The sequence below is a fragment of the Musa acuminata genome, chromosome BXJ2-9, assembly GCF_036884655.1.
Source record: "Musa acuminata AAA Group cultivar baxijiao chromosome BXJ2-9, Cavendish_Baxijiao_AAA, whole genome shotgun sequence".
NCBI lineage: Eukaryota > Viridiplantae > Streptophyta > Magnoliopsida > Zingiberales > Musaceae > Musa > Musa acuminata.
In genome coordinates, this window is record NC_088346.1 from 45,351,093 (window position 1) to 45,369,770 (window position 18,678).

An 18,678-nucleotide genomic window follows, 5' to 3' on the forward strand; every position below is an offset into this window, starting at 1 on the left:
ATAATGAGGGCTATAGTGCAGGGTGGAAGCGGGGTGTTTCATGAGAATTTTAAAAAATAGAAATATTTTACAGGAATTTCTTAGAGATTTTTTTAGAAAAAAATCACATATATATATATATATATTATTGTCAAGTCAACAACACTTTGTCTGCTGCTTCATTTTCCACGTAGTTTTTATTTTCTTTTTTCATCAATTAGTTTCTGATATGTGCGCAAATACGAAACTTTTATTATAGCATGTCTTCGTTGCCATTATTTGTAATTATCATGTCAACATCTCTTCGTGTAGTGCTGTTGCTGTTGTTTATAGTTGTGAACTCTGCTTGGTAGAGCTATTATGGCTGACTGCTGCATTCTTGTGAGGAGAACAAAGAACTCTGCTTGCACGTGATCAAGTGATTGATTATATGTTCCATCACGACAATACAGCGAGCTCACTCCCTTTCGAGCATTTGAACAAACAGTTTGCGCGCTTGGGTAATGCTGATCTCAACCTCATTCTGTTTCAAAAGGAGAGGGCCACCAGGATGGCCTGGCGGCACCGGGCGCGGGCCTGCTCGATCCGCTCCGCGAGCGTCTCCTCCTTGACGGCGGCCCGCACCATGGCCAGGTCCATCTCCATGAGGCGCAGCACGCGGTGCAGCTCCGTGACCATCCGCTCCTCCACCTCGCCGCCGGCCTGCAGCACCTCCGCCTCCTCCCGCGCCCGCTCCGCCACGATCTCCCCGGTCTTCGCCAGCAGCTCCGCGGTCCCGAACCGCCCACGCGCCATCAGCCCCTCCAGCTTCTCCAGGAAGTCCGCGATCACCCACCCCTTGGGCTTCTCGATCTTGATCTCCTTGGTCCGCTTCCACCCGATCTCGAAGTTGGGCGGCTCCGGTCTCTGCAGACCGGACCGCCGCCCGGGTTCGCGGAGGATCGCCGACTTCCACCGCTTCTCGATCTCGAAGGAGGTAGTGATGGCCGCCGGCGGGAGGTCCGGCAATTCCTCCGATTGGTTAGCTTCAAGGGTAGGATTCGAGTCCGAGGCAGGGTCAGGGTTTCCAATGGAAGGGGAGGAGGAGGTGCAGCGGGGGCCGCGGAATGGGGTAGCGGGAAGCTTTTGGCGGGAAGGGTGGGGTTGAGGAAGGCGGGAGTTTGGTGGCGGGAAGAGGTGGAAGGCGGAGGAGGCCATTTGGCGGAAAGAAGGGTGAGAGAAACGCCTTGCAATAGGAAATGGAGATGAGGAGAGGGTTATTTGTGAGTGAAGATGGAAGGCGGACGAGGCACCATTTGGTAGAAGCGCTTTGCGATACAGGTGGAGATAAGGAAAGGGTTATTGTAGCATAGACATACCTTCTTTGTGTGGACCAAGGCGATGCCATTGGAATGGCCCTTCCATCCTCAACAAATCAAGCATGAAAAACTAGGAAGATGAAATCCTTCCTTTTTACCAACTCTTTTGATGTTGCAATAAGTTGGACTGTTATTTATTTTGAAATTGAAATCGTTCCTTTTAAGTATATCAGATGATTGCAGGATCCATTACTTGTTTTCTGTGTGGTTAATGGGCTGCAAGGAGCAGCCATTGCACATTTTTGAGCTGGGTATGTCAATATTCTAATGATATTTCATTTTAATTGGCAGGTGAAGGAGCTGGTTTTGGATGATTAACTTTGGCACGAAGTATTCGGGTGAACGATACACGAAGTATTTGGGTGTCGTACATTGAATGTGGTAAGTTTATCTTAAGCATTCTCATGAAGTCTATACCATCTGCCCAAATGCTTAAACTTATGTTAAGCACATCTAATTCTTATAAATTCAGGTCTTTTTTACTTTTCAATAAGGAACTAAATCGAAACATTATATGTTTTCTATAATACCAAAATATGCCCATGGTAAAATTCTCTCATGTTTTTTTCTTATTTTACTCTTTCACACATTACATAACATGCAAACTTAGAGTAGGATACAAACCTTAGATCTTTTGAGTGCACAAAATGTCTTAATCAAGACAACTTCTTACGCACATCGGAAATGTGTCATTGAACTCCAATTATTAGGTTTCTATTCCTCCTAGAATCTGTGTGGTTTTCTGAAATTACTGTATTTGTGATTTCCTTCTGATGTTTAAACTTATTGCAGTTCTTGCAAGAGAATCCGCATTCAGATATTGCCACAATTTCTACTGTGTAATTCTCAGGCCAAGATATCCATATTCCTTGAACCAATCACCAACAACTGAAAGTTGCTGTCTTACAAGGAGCTTTAAAAAGAAACTGTTGTCTGAAATTTCTGAAACCAGATATTGCATTTTTCTTGTGCACCTATGGTCCTTAGTTAACTCTTACTGTAGTGGTTACAGAGAAATAATCGAACATGATAATGCAGCTGAGGACCGAGGACTGAAGGTGCATAAGAATAATGTAATTTAGAGACTTCAAGTTACAAAGAAACTATCAAACATGATCAGTGCAGTCTGTAGCGGTAAGGTGATAGAGTAGGAGCAATGAAAATTCAGAGTTAAAAGCATACATATTAGGTGTCAAACACCACTTATTAGTTCATCCCAATAGCAGCTTGCAAAGAAAATGAATACCACCAGGCAAGGTAGAGTTTGATATCTTTCAAATAAGAAAGTATAATAGATAAAACAATAGGATAAACTCTATTTTTCTTTAAAGGTTAAATGAGAATTCAAACATGAAATCTATATGAACTGATTCACAATATGCTTAAATATTAGAAAGGTCTACCTTAGCCTATGCCATTATTGATGTCCTCAAGGAGTGTCTCCAACTTGTATTGTTTGGTGAGGTCAGAATCATCCTGCATGTTAGGTCCTCTTCTACTTGATCTCCTCCACTTGGTCATCTATTTGCCTCAAGGATTTGAGATAACCACTTGCCATCATAGAAGATGATGGACCGGCTATAATCTGATGAACGCGGCCACGTTGGAGAGACCACATCTAAAATCCATCATGACATTGGTTTCCATTCAGGAAAAATGACTCAGATTTGACACTATAATATCTACTGCGAACATTTCTTTCAAATGCTTTTAAGGTATGTTTGTTATTTCGATGTTGCAGGTTGATAAATGCAGATGTTTTTCTGCCAATGCAGGTGAAAGGCATTGGGCTTTATGCTGGTTTTAGAATGGAACAAAGAATAATATGAAGATGGGAAGAGACGCAAAATCCAAACACACTGTCGGAAAGCTTAGATGTGGGGTAAGGATGTTTGGGCTGAGGCCTCAGTTGAAACTAGCTTTTACACTAGTCAATTCACAATTATGGGAAACAACACAAACAAATGGATTGACTTAAAATGGATCAAACCCCATTTGACTTTATTAAATTAAATACTGATGGCTCCTCTTTCATGCAGGTTGGCAGGTTGGGATTTATTATAGAGATAGTGATGGAACTTGTGGATTTGCGGGCTACAAAGGGCTCTTGGAGCTTTCTGCTCTCCGATGTAAAGCATTGGCAATCAAAAAGGGCCTCTTCCATGCTTGATAAAGGGCTTCGCATCAATCATATGGTAGATCGACTCCCTGATATTGAAAAGAATACATCATGACAAGACTCTATTAGGATCAAGAGCACTAAGAGGGGGGGGGGGGGGTGAATTAGTGCAGCGAAAAACTTTCGACGATTAAAATTGTATTCGTACGTTGAAATTCGATTTCGACGTAAAAGTCGTTTCGTGCGGATAATAACTTTAAAAGCTTACAGAAATATATTTGAAGTAAAGTAAGGAAGACAGTTTGCAATTAAGATAAATAGTACAAAGGAAATGTAAACCAGATTTTAGAGTGGTTCGGTCAAATGTAACCTACATCTACTTTCGGTTTCCTCCTCCGATGAGGTCACCGACGTCCACTAAAGGCTTTCCTTCAATAGGCGAAGGTCAACCACCCTTTTATAGTTTCACTCATTTTGACGGGTTTAGGAGACAATCCTTACCGAATTTCTAGCCTTTAGAACATTTTTGAGCTTTAAAATCATAGAGTAAGATCAAGCTTTTGATTTCTTTTTTTGTTGCCCTTTCATTGCTGAAAGGGTGGGGTATTTATAGCCCCAAACCAGTTTGAATTTTGAGCTCAAAATTATCACCTCCCGGAATTTCGGGGTTTGGCGATTGCACTGCTTGACTGGGGCGGTTGCACCGCTTGGCAGAGCTCGGAGACTAAGCCTCTGGGCGATGCCACCTCCTATTAGAGGCGGTTGCACCGCTTGGCAGAGCTCGGAGACTAAGCCTCTGGGCGATGCCACCTCCTATTAGAGGCGGTTGCATCGCTCGGCAGAGTTCGGAGACTGAGCCTCTAGGCGATGCCATCGCCTGACAGGGGCGGTTGCACCGCCCAGTCTTGCTCGGAGACTGAGCCCAAGCAGTGCCACCGCCTGACTAGGGCGGTTGCACCGCTTAGCAGAGCTCGGAGACCGAGCTCAAGCGGTTCCACCGCCTATCAAGGGTGGTTGCACCACCCAGCCTAACTCGGAGACCGAGCCCTAGGCGGTTCCACCGTTGGCCAAGAAATATGGGTTCGAATGGGCTGATCCATTCGGCCCAATTTGGGTATGTCAAGGGCTCAATTGCCCCAAGATTAAGTTAATGGGATCACCTCCCATTTCTAATTTAATCATCGTGCTAACTACAATATTTCTTAAGATATTTACTGCAACTTGCTTCGGTGTGTCAATCGCTTCTTCCGGCGAACTTCCAGCGAACATCCGACGAACCTTCGCCGATGCTCCAGCGGACTTCCGGCAAACTCCTGGACTTGCGACGAACCACTTGGCGAGTTCCGACGAGCTTCTTTGACAAGCTTCTGGACTTCTCGGATTTGTTCCCGTAGAACCTCCAACGACCGTCCGGACTTTCGTCGAACTCTTAAACTCCCAACATGATCATAGTCTTGACTCCGGCGCAACTCCTACTGCATGTCTTATTTCCATCATAGTTAATCCTGCACATATAAAATAAAACTTCGATCGAGACAATTAATCCTAAGCAATTAACTAAGTTGTCCGGCATGTCATTGGTCCCTCGACGCTTCGTTCGATTTTCGACGCATCGTCGTCTCCTACAGCTATTGTCCAATCGGTCAGTTGACTCTGCAACTCCGATATCCTTGGCGCAATACCCGCTCTTCTTGACCCGATGCTCGAGTCCATGGGTTGAAGCCTTCTGTCGATACGCCGATCGATCCACTGGCCCGACGTCCAATCTTCTGACATATTCCTCGGGTACAACATGATTTTTTCTACTTTAATTATCTCATCCTGATCAAAGCATCATGTGTCACTCAAAACATAGATTAAATCATAAATATATATCAAGTGATTTCGTCATTCGTCATCAAAATACAATGCAACAGAACATTGGGCTGCCTCAACGGAATCTTTGGGTTTCTTTGGAAGGAAGACTTTCCTTCAGATTTCACTCTCCATTTTGGTTGATGACCTTCATAGGTCATTTTTATAGACTTTATCCTTTGTAATTAAACCTTTCTACTTTTTTGGAGGAAAAAAAAAACATCTTAGACGTGAACATTGAGTGTATAACTTTTGTGCATCCTCTCTCCTTTAAATTGAAAATACTTGGGTGTGAGATGAAGATTGAGATAGGATTAAGAATAGGCTTGTATTATTAAGAATTAAAAGAGTTGATGAGTAAATATTAGGTTTCTTTAATTAAAATTTTCAACAATATGAGCATAATAATACATATAATCCTCTTAGAAGGCAAATTTATAATGCAATAAATGTTTCCATGCTTTTTTCTCTATTATACGTGAAATTTCAGCATGCAGATTATTCCAAATCCGCTTCATTTCTCTTTATCGTATCCATTTAAATCTATCGTTTCTCCTCATCCAGCATTTGGCATTATTTTCATTCTATTCACAACATAACGTTCTATCACAACGAAAGGGAGGCTTGTTTTCCAAGCATAACCAGTGAAGCAGCAAAGGCAAGACTAATCGTAAGCAACAATTCAGTATCTAATGGATCCTTTTGTTCCCAAAGAACCCTTACACTATATTATACGGCACTAATCCAAGCAACCAATGATGACTCATTACAAGCATCTTAGACTTTACATGCGATAGGACGACGCAAGCTTACATGACGATGATGATGATGGTGGTGGTGTAGAGCAAGGAGTAAGAATGGGAGGAGCCATCGGTTGGAGTTACAACCATCAAGCTCGATCGGTCCTCGACTTGGGAGTGAACCATCCAAGCAAATCACCTGCCACTTCCAACCCTGCAACTTGGAATGTACGCCCAGTCTGCATGCAATACCTCCACAGGTTATCTTTAACACGCCTTCGATAGTAAACACAGTCTGACTTTATTAACTCTGACTCTACCGATGATTCCATGTTGGACACCGACACCCCCTCCGAGAAGCCACCGATGAAGAAGGTGCGACCGCCCAAGCTATTCACCTCCACCACCTGACGCCATAGTCTGCCCTCCCACACCTTGAAAACCCTTAACTGTTGCAGCTCTGATCTCGGGTCGGTGTTGTAGTACACGATGAAGATGTCACCATCGGACCCCACCAACCTACCTTGGAATGGGCCGGGATAATGATCTCCCTTTCTAAACAGGGAGGGAACGGAGATGACCGACGCGTTACGACAGGGTTCGAACATGTAGACAATGAGTTCTGCCGAGTCGGTTAGAACATATAATCTTCCACGATGAAACATGATGTCCATGGGGTCATCTATTTCCAATCTCTCAAACGTATGATTCCCTGGTTTATGCACACTCACACTTCTGTATGAGTCGAAGAATTCGCTACCCAACGTTATGAACAGACAATCTGTCGCAAGCGGAGATGTCGATATGATGCACTTAACGAGACGGTGGACGCATGGAGAAACATCGACTGTATCTCCCGTGATTGGGTTTAGGAGACGCGCCTTAGAACCAAAGAGAACCTCTGGAGGATTGTATGAGAACGTCAACCAGCCTTTGGATGACCCGCAACACCACTGGCTTCGAAACTCCTCGGGGATCTCCAGGCACAAGCTTCGTCGTCCATTGGAGATGGTGCAAAGGCTCCATCTCCGGGGAGCCGGATGGCCGGGGGAGACCACCAACCATGGAGCACGAGAATCAAAGAGGAAGTTGATGGTTGAAGTGGTTGACAACCAAGATTTACAGACAGCGCCGATACGAATATGATCGACTATAGTTAGGTGCTTGAGGATCAACTTCATCACATCCGTATGAAGCTGAGACCATCTTTCTTCTTCACCTTTGTGTGGAGGAGCCATTCGTACTTAGCATCTAAGAAAATTCAATTTGTTTCAACAAACGAGACGTGTAAATAAAAAGATTTAAGCGTCATAATTAGGAAAGAAACCAATCATCTACATTTGGATTTATTCTAAAAATCATCAAATTTACATTAGAACAAAATTATCAAATATAAAAAAAAGAGACTTATTCTAAACAATAAATTGATGGTCGATTTTAATTCCTATTTGGATTTGGTTTTGAGATATGGTTAAATTTGGTCATTCATTTAACAATAAATTGCTTACGAATATTATTTCGTGTAGAAGAGGAAAGGTCATTAAGAATTTGGAACTTAAATGAGGGAGAAATCTTACCAAGAGCGAAAAATACCTATATCACTTCAGTTTGAGAGCAAATGTCAGTATATCTTTGGGTTTGGGAATATTTTAATATCAATACTAATTTTGATTCTTTTTTGCATGCCTGACTTGGGCTGATCAGGTATGAGGAAGTAGGGTGTTGCTAGACTTAGTGAGGTAGTGGTAGATAAGCCTATGATATATTTATGTTTGATGCTTTAATATATATATATGGAGGTATAGTATGGTGGTAAAAAGATTCATTCATAAAAGGAGAGGACTTGGGTTTAGGAAAGTTGTCCTAAACTCAATATAATTAACACCCCATCCAAATGACTTAGATTCTTGAGATGGCATAAGCTAAAGTTTAGGAAAGTTGTCCATCCTTGTGCCACTTGTTAGTGTTATCATTCTTTTAAACTAATATATGATATATTTATGTTTGATGCTTTAATATATATATGGAGGTATAGTATGGTGGTAAAAAGATTTATTTGTAAAAGGAGAGGTGTTGGGTTTATTCATTTCAGATACAAAAATGGCGGATCCCAACCTACTAGGGTGATGCTTCTCTTGAAAGAATATGACTTGGATCTTTGACTTGAGCGTATAATAAATCTCGACCTAGCATTGCTTAAAGTAATATACCTAACCTCATAACCTTGATGTTTCAGGATTGTTTTAGACTTGTTCTTGCATTGGTTACTAAAAAAGGTCACCAGATGAGAGCATTGTGAGCATCGTATAGGGTCATTTGTGTGTTGAACATGACAATATACTCAATAGAATCAACACCCCATCCAGATGACTTAGATTCATGAGATGGCATAAGCTAAAGTTTAAGAAAGTTATCCATTCTTATGTCACTTGTTAGTATTATCATTCTTTTTAACTAATAGAGGAGCTTTGGTTGAGCTTCTTGGCTATCGACCAGAGGAATCATAACAAGCTTAGGCCACTGATGAATGCATGGATCAACACAAAAGAATAAAAAATAACTAACTATTTGTCTAGGTTTATTATCAAACTTCATGACATAGTTGAGATATTCATGTGCTTAATAAATAATTAGGTTTTGTGTTACTGTTAGATGCATTAATTGTGAGAGAAAAGGGATGATGATTTGCGTCATCCCAATTAGGACTTAGACTTGTTGTACGAGACCAAACAATACTTCAACATGAAGAATGACTTGGACCCTCGATTGGAAAGGAAACCCATGGTCACTCAAGACATCATTGGTAGTATGGTCTAGGATCAATCCATCCAGATGCCATTGTTGAGTGAAGATAGAGACTTTTGGTCCAAGATCAACTATTGTAATGGAAATCAGAGAGGATTTGTAGTTTTTCTATAGCATTATCTCAATAGTTCCTAAGTTTGGTTATCAATTTGATTTATTAAAATTCATATAATCTGATCTCTTATTGTATTACTCTTGTGTTTAAAAGAGGAAAGGCTATTGAGCACTCAAAACATAAATGAGAAAATTTTTCTTTCAAACATAAAAGAAATATATCTATCGTATCCCTTGTATTACTTTAATTTGAGAGCAAAAATACTTCTATCTTATATCGTGCTTCCTATAAGAAAGCGTAAAGAGTGAGTATGGGCTTAATTAGTTACATTAAGTATTTCGATCTTTATACTTTCAAAAGTTATACTGAAAATATTTAATTCTATTATTCCTTGAGCAGTTGACTTTGCTAACAAAAATATCGCATGTGCCTCATTTTAGTTTACCACTAAGTACGTATAATATTTTCATCAAAAGAGTCGATGGCGTGAGAAGAAATAAGGTTAAATATTTTACTTTCATAAAAATAGGGATCCCAATATAACTTTTGAAAGTATAGGGATTGGAATGTTAAAAAGATAACTATATGAGGTAATTTGTAATTAGCCCAAAAAGTTTTAATGAAAAATTATTCATATATATTCATTCGTTTTGGATATTAAATATTTATTCAATAAGTTTTAAATAAAAATATTTGAGAAGTCCATTATATATAATATTATTCTTGTAACCACCGATTTAATTAAGTAATATTATCCATTATATATAATATTGTCTTAATGCACTCATTGCTTCAGAGCATGCAAAAGAACAATCCATTGGGCTGCCTCAAAGGGCGACAAGAAGATACTTTGAGTTTTCTGGAAGGAAGACTTTCCTTCAGATTTCACTCTCCATTTTTTTTTTATGACCTTCATAGATCATTTTTATAGACCTTTGTAATTAATCCTTTCTATTTTCTTGAAAAAAAATAATAAAACTTAGACATGCGAACATTGAGTGTACAGCTTTTGTGCTCCAAACATGCATCCCCTCTCCTTTAAATTGAAAATACTTGGGTGTTTGATGAAGATTGAGATTGGATTAAGAATAGGCTTATATTATTAAGAGTTAAAAGAGTTGATTAGTATATCTTAGGTTTCCTTAATAAAAATTTTCAACAATATGAGCATAATACATATAATCCTCTTAGAAGGAAAGTTTATAATACAATAAATGTTTCCATACTTTTTTTCTCTATTATACGTGAAATTTCACCACTGCAGATTATGCCAAATCTGCTTAATTTCTTTTTATCGCATCCATTTAAATCTATCGTTTCTCCTCATCCAGCATTTGGCATTATTTTCATTCTATTCACAACATAACGTTCTATCACAACGAAAGGGAGGCTTGTTTTCCAAGCATAACCAGTGAAGCAGCAAAGGCAAGACTAATCGTAAGCAATAATTCAGTATCTAATGGATCCTTTTGTTCCCAAAGAACCCTTACACTATATTATACTGCACTAATCCTAGCAACTAATGACTCATTACAAGCATCTTAGACTTTACATGCGATAGGACGACGCGAGCTAACATGACGATGATGATGATGGTGGTGTAGAGCAAGGAGTAAGAATGGGAGGAGCCATCGGTTGGAGTTACAACCACAAGCTCAATCGGTCCGTGACATGGGAGTAAACCATCCAAGCAAATCATCTGTCACTTCCAACCCCGCGACTTGGAATGTACGCCCAGTCTGCATGCAATACCTCCTCAAGTTATCTTTAACACTCCTTCGATAATATATACAGTCTGACTTTATTAACTCTGACTCTAACGATGATTTCATGTTGGATAACGACACCCCCTCCGAGAAGTCGCCGATGAACAAGGTACGACCGCCCAAGCTATTCACCTTCACTGCGCGAAGCCATAGTCCCCACTTCCTGACCTTGAAAACCTTTAACTGTTGCAGCTCTGATCTCGGGTCGGTGTTGTAGTACACGACGAAGACGTCACCATCGGACCCCACCAGCCTACCCTGGAATGAGCTAGAATGGCGATCTCCCTCTCCTCCATTCAGGAAGGGAATGGGGATGACCAACGCCTTGTGACGGGGTTTGAACATGTAGACCTTGATTTTTGCCGAGTCAGTCAGAACATACAATCTTCCATGATGAAACATTATGTCCACGGGCTCGTCATCTATTTCCAATGTCTTGAACGTACGAGATCGTAGATTATGTACAGTCATACTTTTGTATGGTTCTAAGAATCTATTACCCAACGTTATGAAGAGACAATCTGTCGCAAGCGGAGATGTCGATATGATGCTCTTAACGATATGGTGGCTGCATGGAGAAATATCGAGTGTAGCTCCCGTGATTGGATTTAGGAGACGAGCCTTAGAACCAAGGAAAACTTCTGGAGGATTGTGTGAGAACGTCAACCAGCCTTTGGACGACCCGCAACACCACTGGCTTTGAAACTCCTCTGGCATCTCCATGCCTAAGCTTCGTCGTCCATTGGAGACGGGGCAAAGGCTCCATCTTCGAAGAGCCGGACTGCTGGGGGAGACCACCAACCATGGAGCACGGGAATCAGGGAGGAAGTCGATGGTTGAAGTAGTTGACCACCAAGATTTACAGACAACGCCAACACGGATATGATCGGCTATAGTTAGGTGCTTTAGGATCATCTCCATCACATTCATCTGAAGTTGAGACCATCTTTCTTCTTCATCTTTGTGTGGAGGAGCCATTCGTCCTCGAGTACCTAAGAAAATTCAATTTGTTTCAGGGTAGTAGTAGCGTGCAAAATAAATAAAAATATTAAGTGTCATAATTAGGAAGGAAACCAATCATCTAATAATACTCAAATTTACATTAGAAAAAAATTACCAAATATTAAAAAGAGACTTATTCTTTAAAAAAATAAATCGATGGTCTATTTTAATTCATATTTGGATTTGCTTTTGAGATACGTTTAAAATTGGTTATCTATTTAATTTAGCAAAATCGACTTGACCTTACTTAAGAGTATCATCACGATGGTTTGCACGATCCCAATGATTAATTGGATTTGTATGAGAGCACGTAAGATATCAACAAAAAGAAGAACGACTTGAGTTGGACTCTTAACTATAGAAAACCCATGATCACTCAGAACCTATCATCGATAGTATGAGTCTAAGACCAATATGAATAACTATTATAATAAAAGTCGAAGAGCGTCACTTCATCGAGATGTTCTTCTCGTACTCTATTTTTCTATTATATCATCACGAGAGCTCACTTTGTAGCAATATTATGATATAATTAAATTTTATTTTCTTAAATATGAAAAATGCATGTATCACTTTATTTCATATTTCATTTCGTGTAAGAGAGTGCATTAGAGGTTTGCATGACAAAATCTTGTAAATATAAAAAAATTATAAATATTTATTCAATAAGTTCTAAGTAAATAAAAATATTTGAGAAGACCGCTATATATAACATTGTTATTGTAAATATCTATTTAATTAACTAATATAATCTTTAGATATTTGTAATATATCCGTTAAAAACAAACTGGATTTTGTGTTATATTTTAATTAATTAATAATAATAATAATAATATCTCCGTCCATACGACTCATTGTGCATCCACGAACTTAGGGTTGCCTTTGAGTTCAGATCGGACTCCGACTTCATCGATCATCATATGCCCTCACATTTTGCTCAAAACCCTCGTCTCCAAGTGCGCCGCAAGCCGTTCGGCGGTGTCTACTTCAAGATAGAAGATAGCCCACCACAATCCGTCGTCTTCCTCTCGGCAATCGATTTTGGTTTAAACCTGAGCGGAGACCGCTTGTCGATGACAGCGTAGCCCAAAACAATGTTACCAACTCGGAGTAGAATCCTTTTCTCCAGCTTTAGGGCTTCTCTTCCCCGGCTTTCTTCTCCGCTTCAAACCCTCGCCCCCTGCCCGCGGGACGTTCCTCCGCCCGACCCCCTCGCCGACCTCGTACGCTTCCACCTCTCATCCGGCGACACCGACGCCGCCGTCGCCGCCATCCGCAACTCCGCCGACCTCGGGCCCCCTCCCTCCTCCCCCGCTGCCCTCAACCCGGTCTTCTCCGCCCTCTCACGGACCGGCCAGTTCGCCTCCGCCATCTCCCTCTTCGACTCCCTCTCCTGGGCGCGCGACGCCGCCGATCTTGTCACCTTCAACATCCTCATCCATTGTGGCTGCCAGTCCCGCCAGTTCGATGTCGCCCACCAGCTGCTCGGTGAATTGCGCTCCCGTGGGTACACCCCCGACGTCGTGTCCTTCAACACTTTGATCAAGGGATTGTGCGACGAGCACAGGGTTTCAGATGCTTTTGCAGTCCTCGATGAGATGAAGCAGGAAGGCATCCTGCCGAACAGCTACACGTACTCGATGCTGATAGGGCTCGTTACACGGGGTCGCTCGGATTCAGAGAAAGGCTTGAACTTGATTCGAGAAATGCTGCAACTTGGATTGGAACCTAGCATAGTGAATCTTAATTGCGTTCTTTTGGCATCCTGTAAGGAGGTCAAGATTGATGTGGCAAAAGCTCTTTATGGTAGGATGAGTAAATCTGGAATTTTCGGAGATGTTGTCTCGTACACCTGTTTTGTCAATGCATTGTGTAAAAAGAAGAGGCTGGCTGAAGCAAAAACTCTTTTTTCTGAGATGCAGCAGAAGGGAGTATTTCCAAATGTTTTCACATATAATGCTATAATTCATGGGCTTTGTGCTAATTGGTTTTTTAAAGATGCAGTGGCAATGATCGACCAGATGTTGGTTAATTGTTTGAGGCCAACTAAATCCACGTATACAACCCTCATGGCTGGGCTCATTAGAGCTGGGCAAGTCGAAGAGGCTTTAAAATATTTGGATGTGATGAAAGGACATGGTTTAGGCCCGGACAAGTACATCTATGGTACTTTGCTCAATGGCTTATGTCATAAAGGGAGAGTGGAGGAGGCAATGAAACTCTTCCGTCTAATGGAATCTGATGGACTGGCTGATGTTGCTGCTTACAACATGTTGATTGGTGGATTTTGCCGAGTTGGAAAGATGGAAGAAGCCGTGAAACTTTTCCGAGAGGTTACTGAAAATGGGTTGAAGTGTGATGTTATCATGTGCACCACCTTGATCCATGGCTTCTGCGAGAATGGAAAAGTTGAAGCTGCACAAGAGATGGTAAGCCATATGGAGAGGAATGATCTCAAACCTGATGCCATCACATATACGGTATTGATTGAGGGGCTATGCAAAACAGAAAATTATGATGCTGTGGAGCAGCTATTAGACTCTGTGGAAAAGATTGGCATTGAGCCAAATTCAGTTGCCTATAAAGGTTTAGTACGTCGGTTGTGTATATCAGGGCACTCTGATCGGGCTGTCTATTTGCTAGAAATGATGAAACAAAGAGGACAGCAACTTAGTCCTGAAACTTGTAAGGCACTTTTAGATGAAATCAATGGGGCGAAGAAACTTCAAAATACTGAGAATCTGCAATGCCAAATGGAAGAAATTGGTTAGAACCTGCTGGTGTGACCTTTCATGTATACACAGTAATTATTTTGAAGACATGCAATCCTAGGAAGCCAAGGACGATTTAAGGACCCTACATGATATCTTAGATCAAGGAGCTATTTTTTTTGCACTGTTTAATCTTTACAAATAACTTATCTGCTTTACAAGTTGCTCTCCATACATGTTATCCAAGTAGGGCGAAAAATCAAGATTCTAGGCTACAAATGCATTTGTTGTACTGTTTCCGAGAGAGGAATTGACACTGACACTACAATACAAGGGTGAAGCGAGAGGAATTGACCCTTTCTTGTGGGGGTAAGCAAACGTGCAGGATCAAGCAAGTAGGAAGATTTGGCAAGCACAGAGGAGACTTGACTGATCTGGTCACCGTGAATTGATTTGCAGCTGAAGCGCGAACTCTTAATCCTGCTTATCAGAAACATGTTTGTACAGAGAGCGCATCCCATATTTTTGATAATAGGCGAATCAATGTACTCCAGGGACTGTGATTTACTATATTGGATCATGGGATGTCAAAAGGAGGAGAGTGAGAAAAAGGATTTTGATCACTTTGATAAATCCTGAATAGGATGTCAGTAGCATCTAGATGTGCCCTCAATAGGATGTCACTCAAATTAAGTTGACTACAAAGGTTTACTACATTGGTTGTGTATGTCAGGGCACTCGGATTGGGCTGTCTATTTGCTGAAGATGATGAGACAGAGGTCAGCAACTCAGTCCTGAAACTTGTAAAACACTTTTAGATTAAATCAATGGGGTGAAGAAACTTCAAGATACTGAGAATCTGCAATGCCAAATCGGAGAACTTGGGTAGAACCTTTGGTGTTACCTTTTATGCAGTCTCAGTAATTATATTGTAGACATGCAATCTTAGGAAGCCAAGGATGATTTAAGAAGGATGCTACATGATATCTTAAAGCAGTGATCAAGGATTTTTGTGTTCTGTTTAACCTTTACAAGACTTGCTTGAGATCTGCTCTACAAGTTTCTCTCAATTCATGTTATCTAAGTAGATTTGATTATTTTGATAAGTCCTGAACAGAATGTCACCTGCATCTAGAGGAAAGGATTGAAACTATGATTCACTCTCTACATCAGGACTCTCATGGCTGAAAAGAAGGTAGTAAATAATTGCAAGGGTCTACTGTGTTTAGGCAGGAGCATCCTATGTTGTAAGTTCATTTCCTCCTGTATTAATATTAGTTCCTACCAAATCTTAAGAATAAATATGCGTATTTTACTTCATTTACTGGAGTATCTATCATTGTTGTTAAGAAAATTTAGAACTTTACATAGCCTATCTACTGCATGAGCTAAGCTTCTGTGACCTATACCTGTTGAGCAGGGATGAATTTTACTGCAGACATCGTTTACATGTATTGTTTGCATGGCCAAAATGTTTTCACATCTTGGGAAGTGCCTCATAAAATTTTCCTTACACAGTTGTTGGAAGTCATGGAATGAGATAACATGACATTAGTCATAGCAAGTTGATGCATATCCTTGGCAGAGTCTGTCCTTCACAAAGCAGAAGAAACTAGTATGCCAAACAAATGGCATCTTGTTGAATTACTCACAAAGTTATACTGGCTAAAACTTTGATCATTCGAATATGATATCAAAACTGTGTTCTATATGCCTAACAGAAAGAAGTGCTACAAAATTCTCTGGGGATTGGTTCATTGAGTTTGAGTAAACTTTTAGCTCATCACCTGAGTAGCAAGTAATGTGCTCATTGAAGCATTGTCATGACAAGAATCTGCAGTTAGGTTGTGGAGGGATTTATGCAAGAAAAAACAAGGGCATATAAGCAATGTTAGTATTAGTGCTTAAGTATGAACATCAATGTTGTTGGCATTATATGACATGGTGAAGTCCTAACAGATGTTAGAAAGCTTAGAGATTTTTTTTTTTTTACAGTTTGTGTTGCGGTATCACAGTGTAAAGACAATTATATCTCGCAACTTATGTTCTTAACATGATTACAAATTATCTCATGTCATTAACATTCATTTTAGAAATTTATCTACCCAAACACACCTATGTGCTCAAGTTAATAATATCATATAAACATCTTCTGTTATTTACTAATTGCTATATATAACTTGTGTTATCAGTTAATCGTAAAAATCATTTTCCATTAATATTTAATTATAAAAAAATCTTCTACAATAAATTAACTGCAAAACAACTTCCTTCTGTTATTAATAATTGCAGAAAAAACACCTTCTTGCATTCATTTATAGTTGAACATAATTGGAAATATGCTCCTTATCATGGAGGTAGTGCCTGTACTTCTCATTTAGATGAGGATAAAGAGGGTGGGCAGAGGATTTTTACTGATATATACTCTATTTTTCATATGGTCAAATGGTGGCTCTCAAAGCCTTTGGGCTATGATTGCATCATCAGCTCAATAGAAGAAGCCTATCTCAGCATGCCCACGACACAAATGAGCTTAATGTTGTGACCTTACATGCAAGACATGAATATTCTCATGGCGGGAAGCAAAGTATAACTTCGAGAGAGTACCTTGCAGAAAGTAGATGTTCAACAACATAAAAAAGCAGGCTTGTATTGAACATAAAGTCCCATATGCTTTGCCCCTGAGGCCAGACTTCTAAAGGCACAAGGGCCTTGTTGAGACCTACAAATACCACACAGCATACCTCTTCCACAACACCCGCAAAATAATTTTAGCCTCCATACTTCCTATTTCTGCAACTTTCTACAAAGTTTCACCATGTCAAACTACGTGTGCTTAATTCTGCTGTCCTTCTTCATGCTGATATCAATAGCTGCTGGAACTCAGTTTAAGGTAGGAGGCTCAAATGGTTGGAGTGTTCCTGACAGCAATGCCATGTCGTACAACCAATGGGCTGAGAAGAATCGATTTAAAATCGGTGACTCCCTATGTAAGCTCTTCAATCAATATATTCTTGCTTGCTTCCATGAATTCACAATTCACTATGCTAATGCGATCCATTTGAAAATTTTGTGGTTCAGTGTTTGTCTATCTTCCTGATGAAGACTCGGTGCTGTTGGTCGATGCCGATGCTTACAATAGCTGCAATACATCATCTTTCGTCGATTTCTTCAATGATGGCAACACTGTGTTCACCTTCACTCGCTCCGGCCACTTCCACTTCATCAGTGGAAAGAAAGATAACTGTGACAAGAACGAGAAGCTAGTGGTGGTCGTCATGGCTGATAGGAGCAACAGTTCAAGTTTAGCACCTGCTCCCCTTCCTGCTTCTGCTTCACCTCCACCTTATGGATGGGTGGTGGAGGAACCAACTGCTCAGCCCCCGCCGCCAAATGGGGCATCTTCGAGGGTGGTTGGCATGGTCAGCACAATTGGTGCTGTGCTTGGAGCTTTGTCATATGCTTTCTGAGGTTGTCTTTGTGTGCGAAGTGAGGATCTATCGTGTGATACCAATCTATGAGCTTGAGTTGCATGTATTGGAAGTTTGTGGAACTATGTATATTGTTTGAGTTGCTTGTGTCAAAAGTTATGGAACTAAATCTTATGAAAAATCAATTGATGCTGCAGATTCTTCCTTGATGAATCATGCCTTTTTATCTTTTAATCCTTTTGCAAGCTTTCGCCTTATATCCTTTCTTTTGAAAAGACTGAATGAAATCGAATTGGCTGGCGGAGTTTTTGTTCCAAAAATGGTGGAATGATGGAATCCAAATTTTCTTCAAATGCTTTCTACATAAAGATATTACATATATAGTATGCACATGAAAAGGTAGGACTATAAACACATGATTCCGAAGCAGGATGTGAATGAAGCCATTCCTTGTCTCTCTCAGTCTTCCATCTTATCTGTTTCCTTCTTCAGATTTGTCATACTTCTCCTTTACTCTCTTTTTCCCATCTTCTTATCTCCTTCGTCACCCTATCTTCTTTGCATTAGATTATCTTGAGCAGAATCTTGAATGTTGTGCTTGCGGCCAACTTCTGTAGATTTTGCATGTCAAAAAACAATCCTCGAGACATGACACTGTTCGTACATGCACGATCGAGAGAGTTGAGTGCGTGCTATCTAAGTCAAGATGAGATTAGTGCGGTCGACAGCATTCAACGTGGGCAATCCATGAGAGCTCAGAAGCTGTGGTGGCGTCGAAAATGTACCAGGATCCGTGTGCACCACGCGAGGTTTCGTGAACGAAACAGCAGCAGATGGGTGGAAGAGAAACCACACCAA

The 18,678-nt window shown here is 40.6% G+C and overlaps 5 protein-coding genes across 6 annotated transcripts; 2 read left to right on the plus strand and 3 right to left on the minus strand.

Moving 5' to 3' along the window:
• Positions 1-383: 383 nt before the first annotated feature.
• LOC135621870 (protein CHLORORESPIRATORY REDUCTION 41, chloroplastic-like) lies at positions 384-1,289 on the minus strand. Its single transcript, XM_065123477.1, has one exon. The coding sequence runs from the start codon at positions 1,174-1,176 to the stop codon at positions 508-510; it is 669 nt and encodes a 222-aa protein (XP_064979549.1). The 5' UTR covers positions 1,177-1,289; the 3' UTR covers positions 384-507.
• A 4,910-nt stretch (positions 1,290-6,199) lies between these two features.
• Positions 6,200-7,288, minus strand: LOC135622079 (F-box protein At4g00893-like). The gene has a single exon (XM_065123717.1). The coding sequence runs from the start codon at positions 7,286-7,288 to the stop codon at positions 6,200-6,202; it is 1,089 nt and encodes a 362-aa protein (XP_064979789.1).
• A 3,277-nt stretch (positions 7,289-10,565) lies between these two features.
• LOC135622080 (uncharacterized) lies at positions 10,566-11,654 on the minus strand. The gene has a single exon (XM_065123718.1). It carries the CDS (start codon positions 11,652-11,654, stop codon positions 10,566-10,568), a length of 1,089 nt encoding a protein of 362 aa, XP_064979790.1.
• Positions 11,655-12,772: 1,118 nt separating this feature from the next.
• Positions 12,773-14,449, plus strand: LOC135622081 (pentatricopeptide repeat-containing protein At1g62910-like). Its single transcript, XM_065123719.1, has one exon. It carries the CDS (start codon positions 12,773-12,775, stop codon positions 14,447-14,449), a length of 1,677 nt encoding a protein of 558 aa, XP_064979791.1.
• A 1,046-nt stretch (positions 14,450-15,495) lies between these two features.
• On the plus strand, positions 15,496-18,046 carry LOC103998889 (early nodulin-like protein 9). 2 transcript variants are annotated; one of them, XM_065126766.1, is made up of 3 exons: positions 15,496-15,636; positions 17,263-17,379; positions 17,471-18,046. In XM_065126766.1, the coding sequence occupies exons 1-3, from the start codon at positions 15,570-15,572 to the stop codon at positions 17,857-17,859; spliced, it is 573 nt and encodes a 190-aa protein (XP_064982838.1). In that variant the 5' UTR covers positions 15,496-15,569; the 3' UTR covers positions 17,860-18,046. The 2 variants fall into 2 exon arrangements, with proteins under 2 accessions (XP_064982838.1, XP_009418772.2); XM_009420497.3 differs by lacking the exon at positions 15,496-15,636 and having other exon boundaries at positions 15,643-17,379.
• Positions 18,047-18,678: the final 632 nt, after the last annotated feature.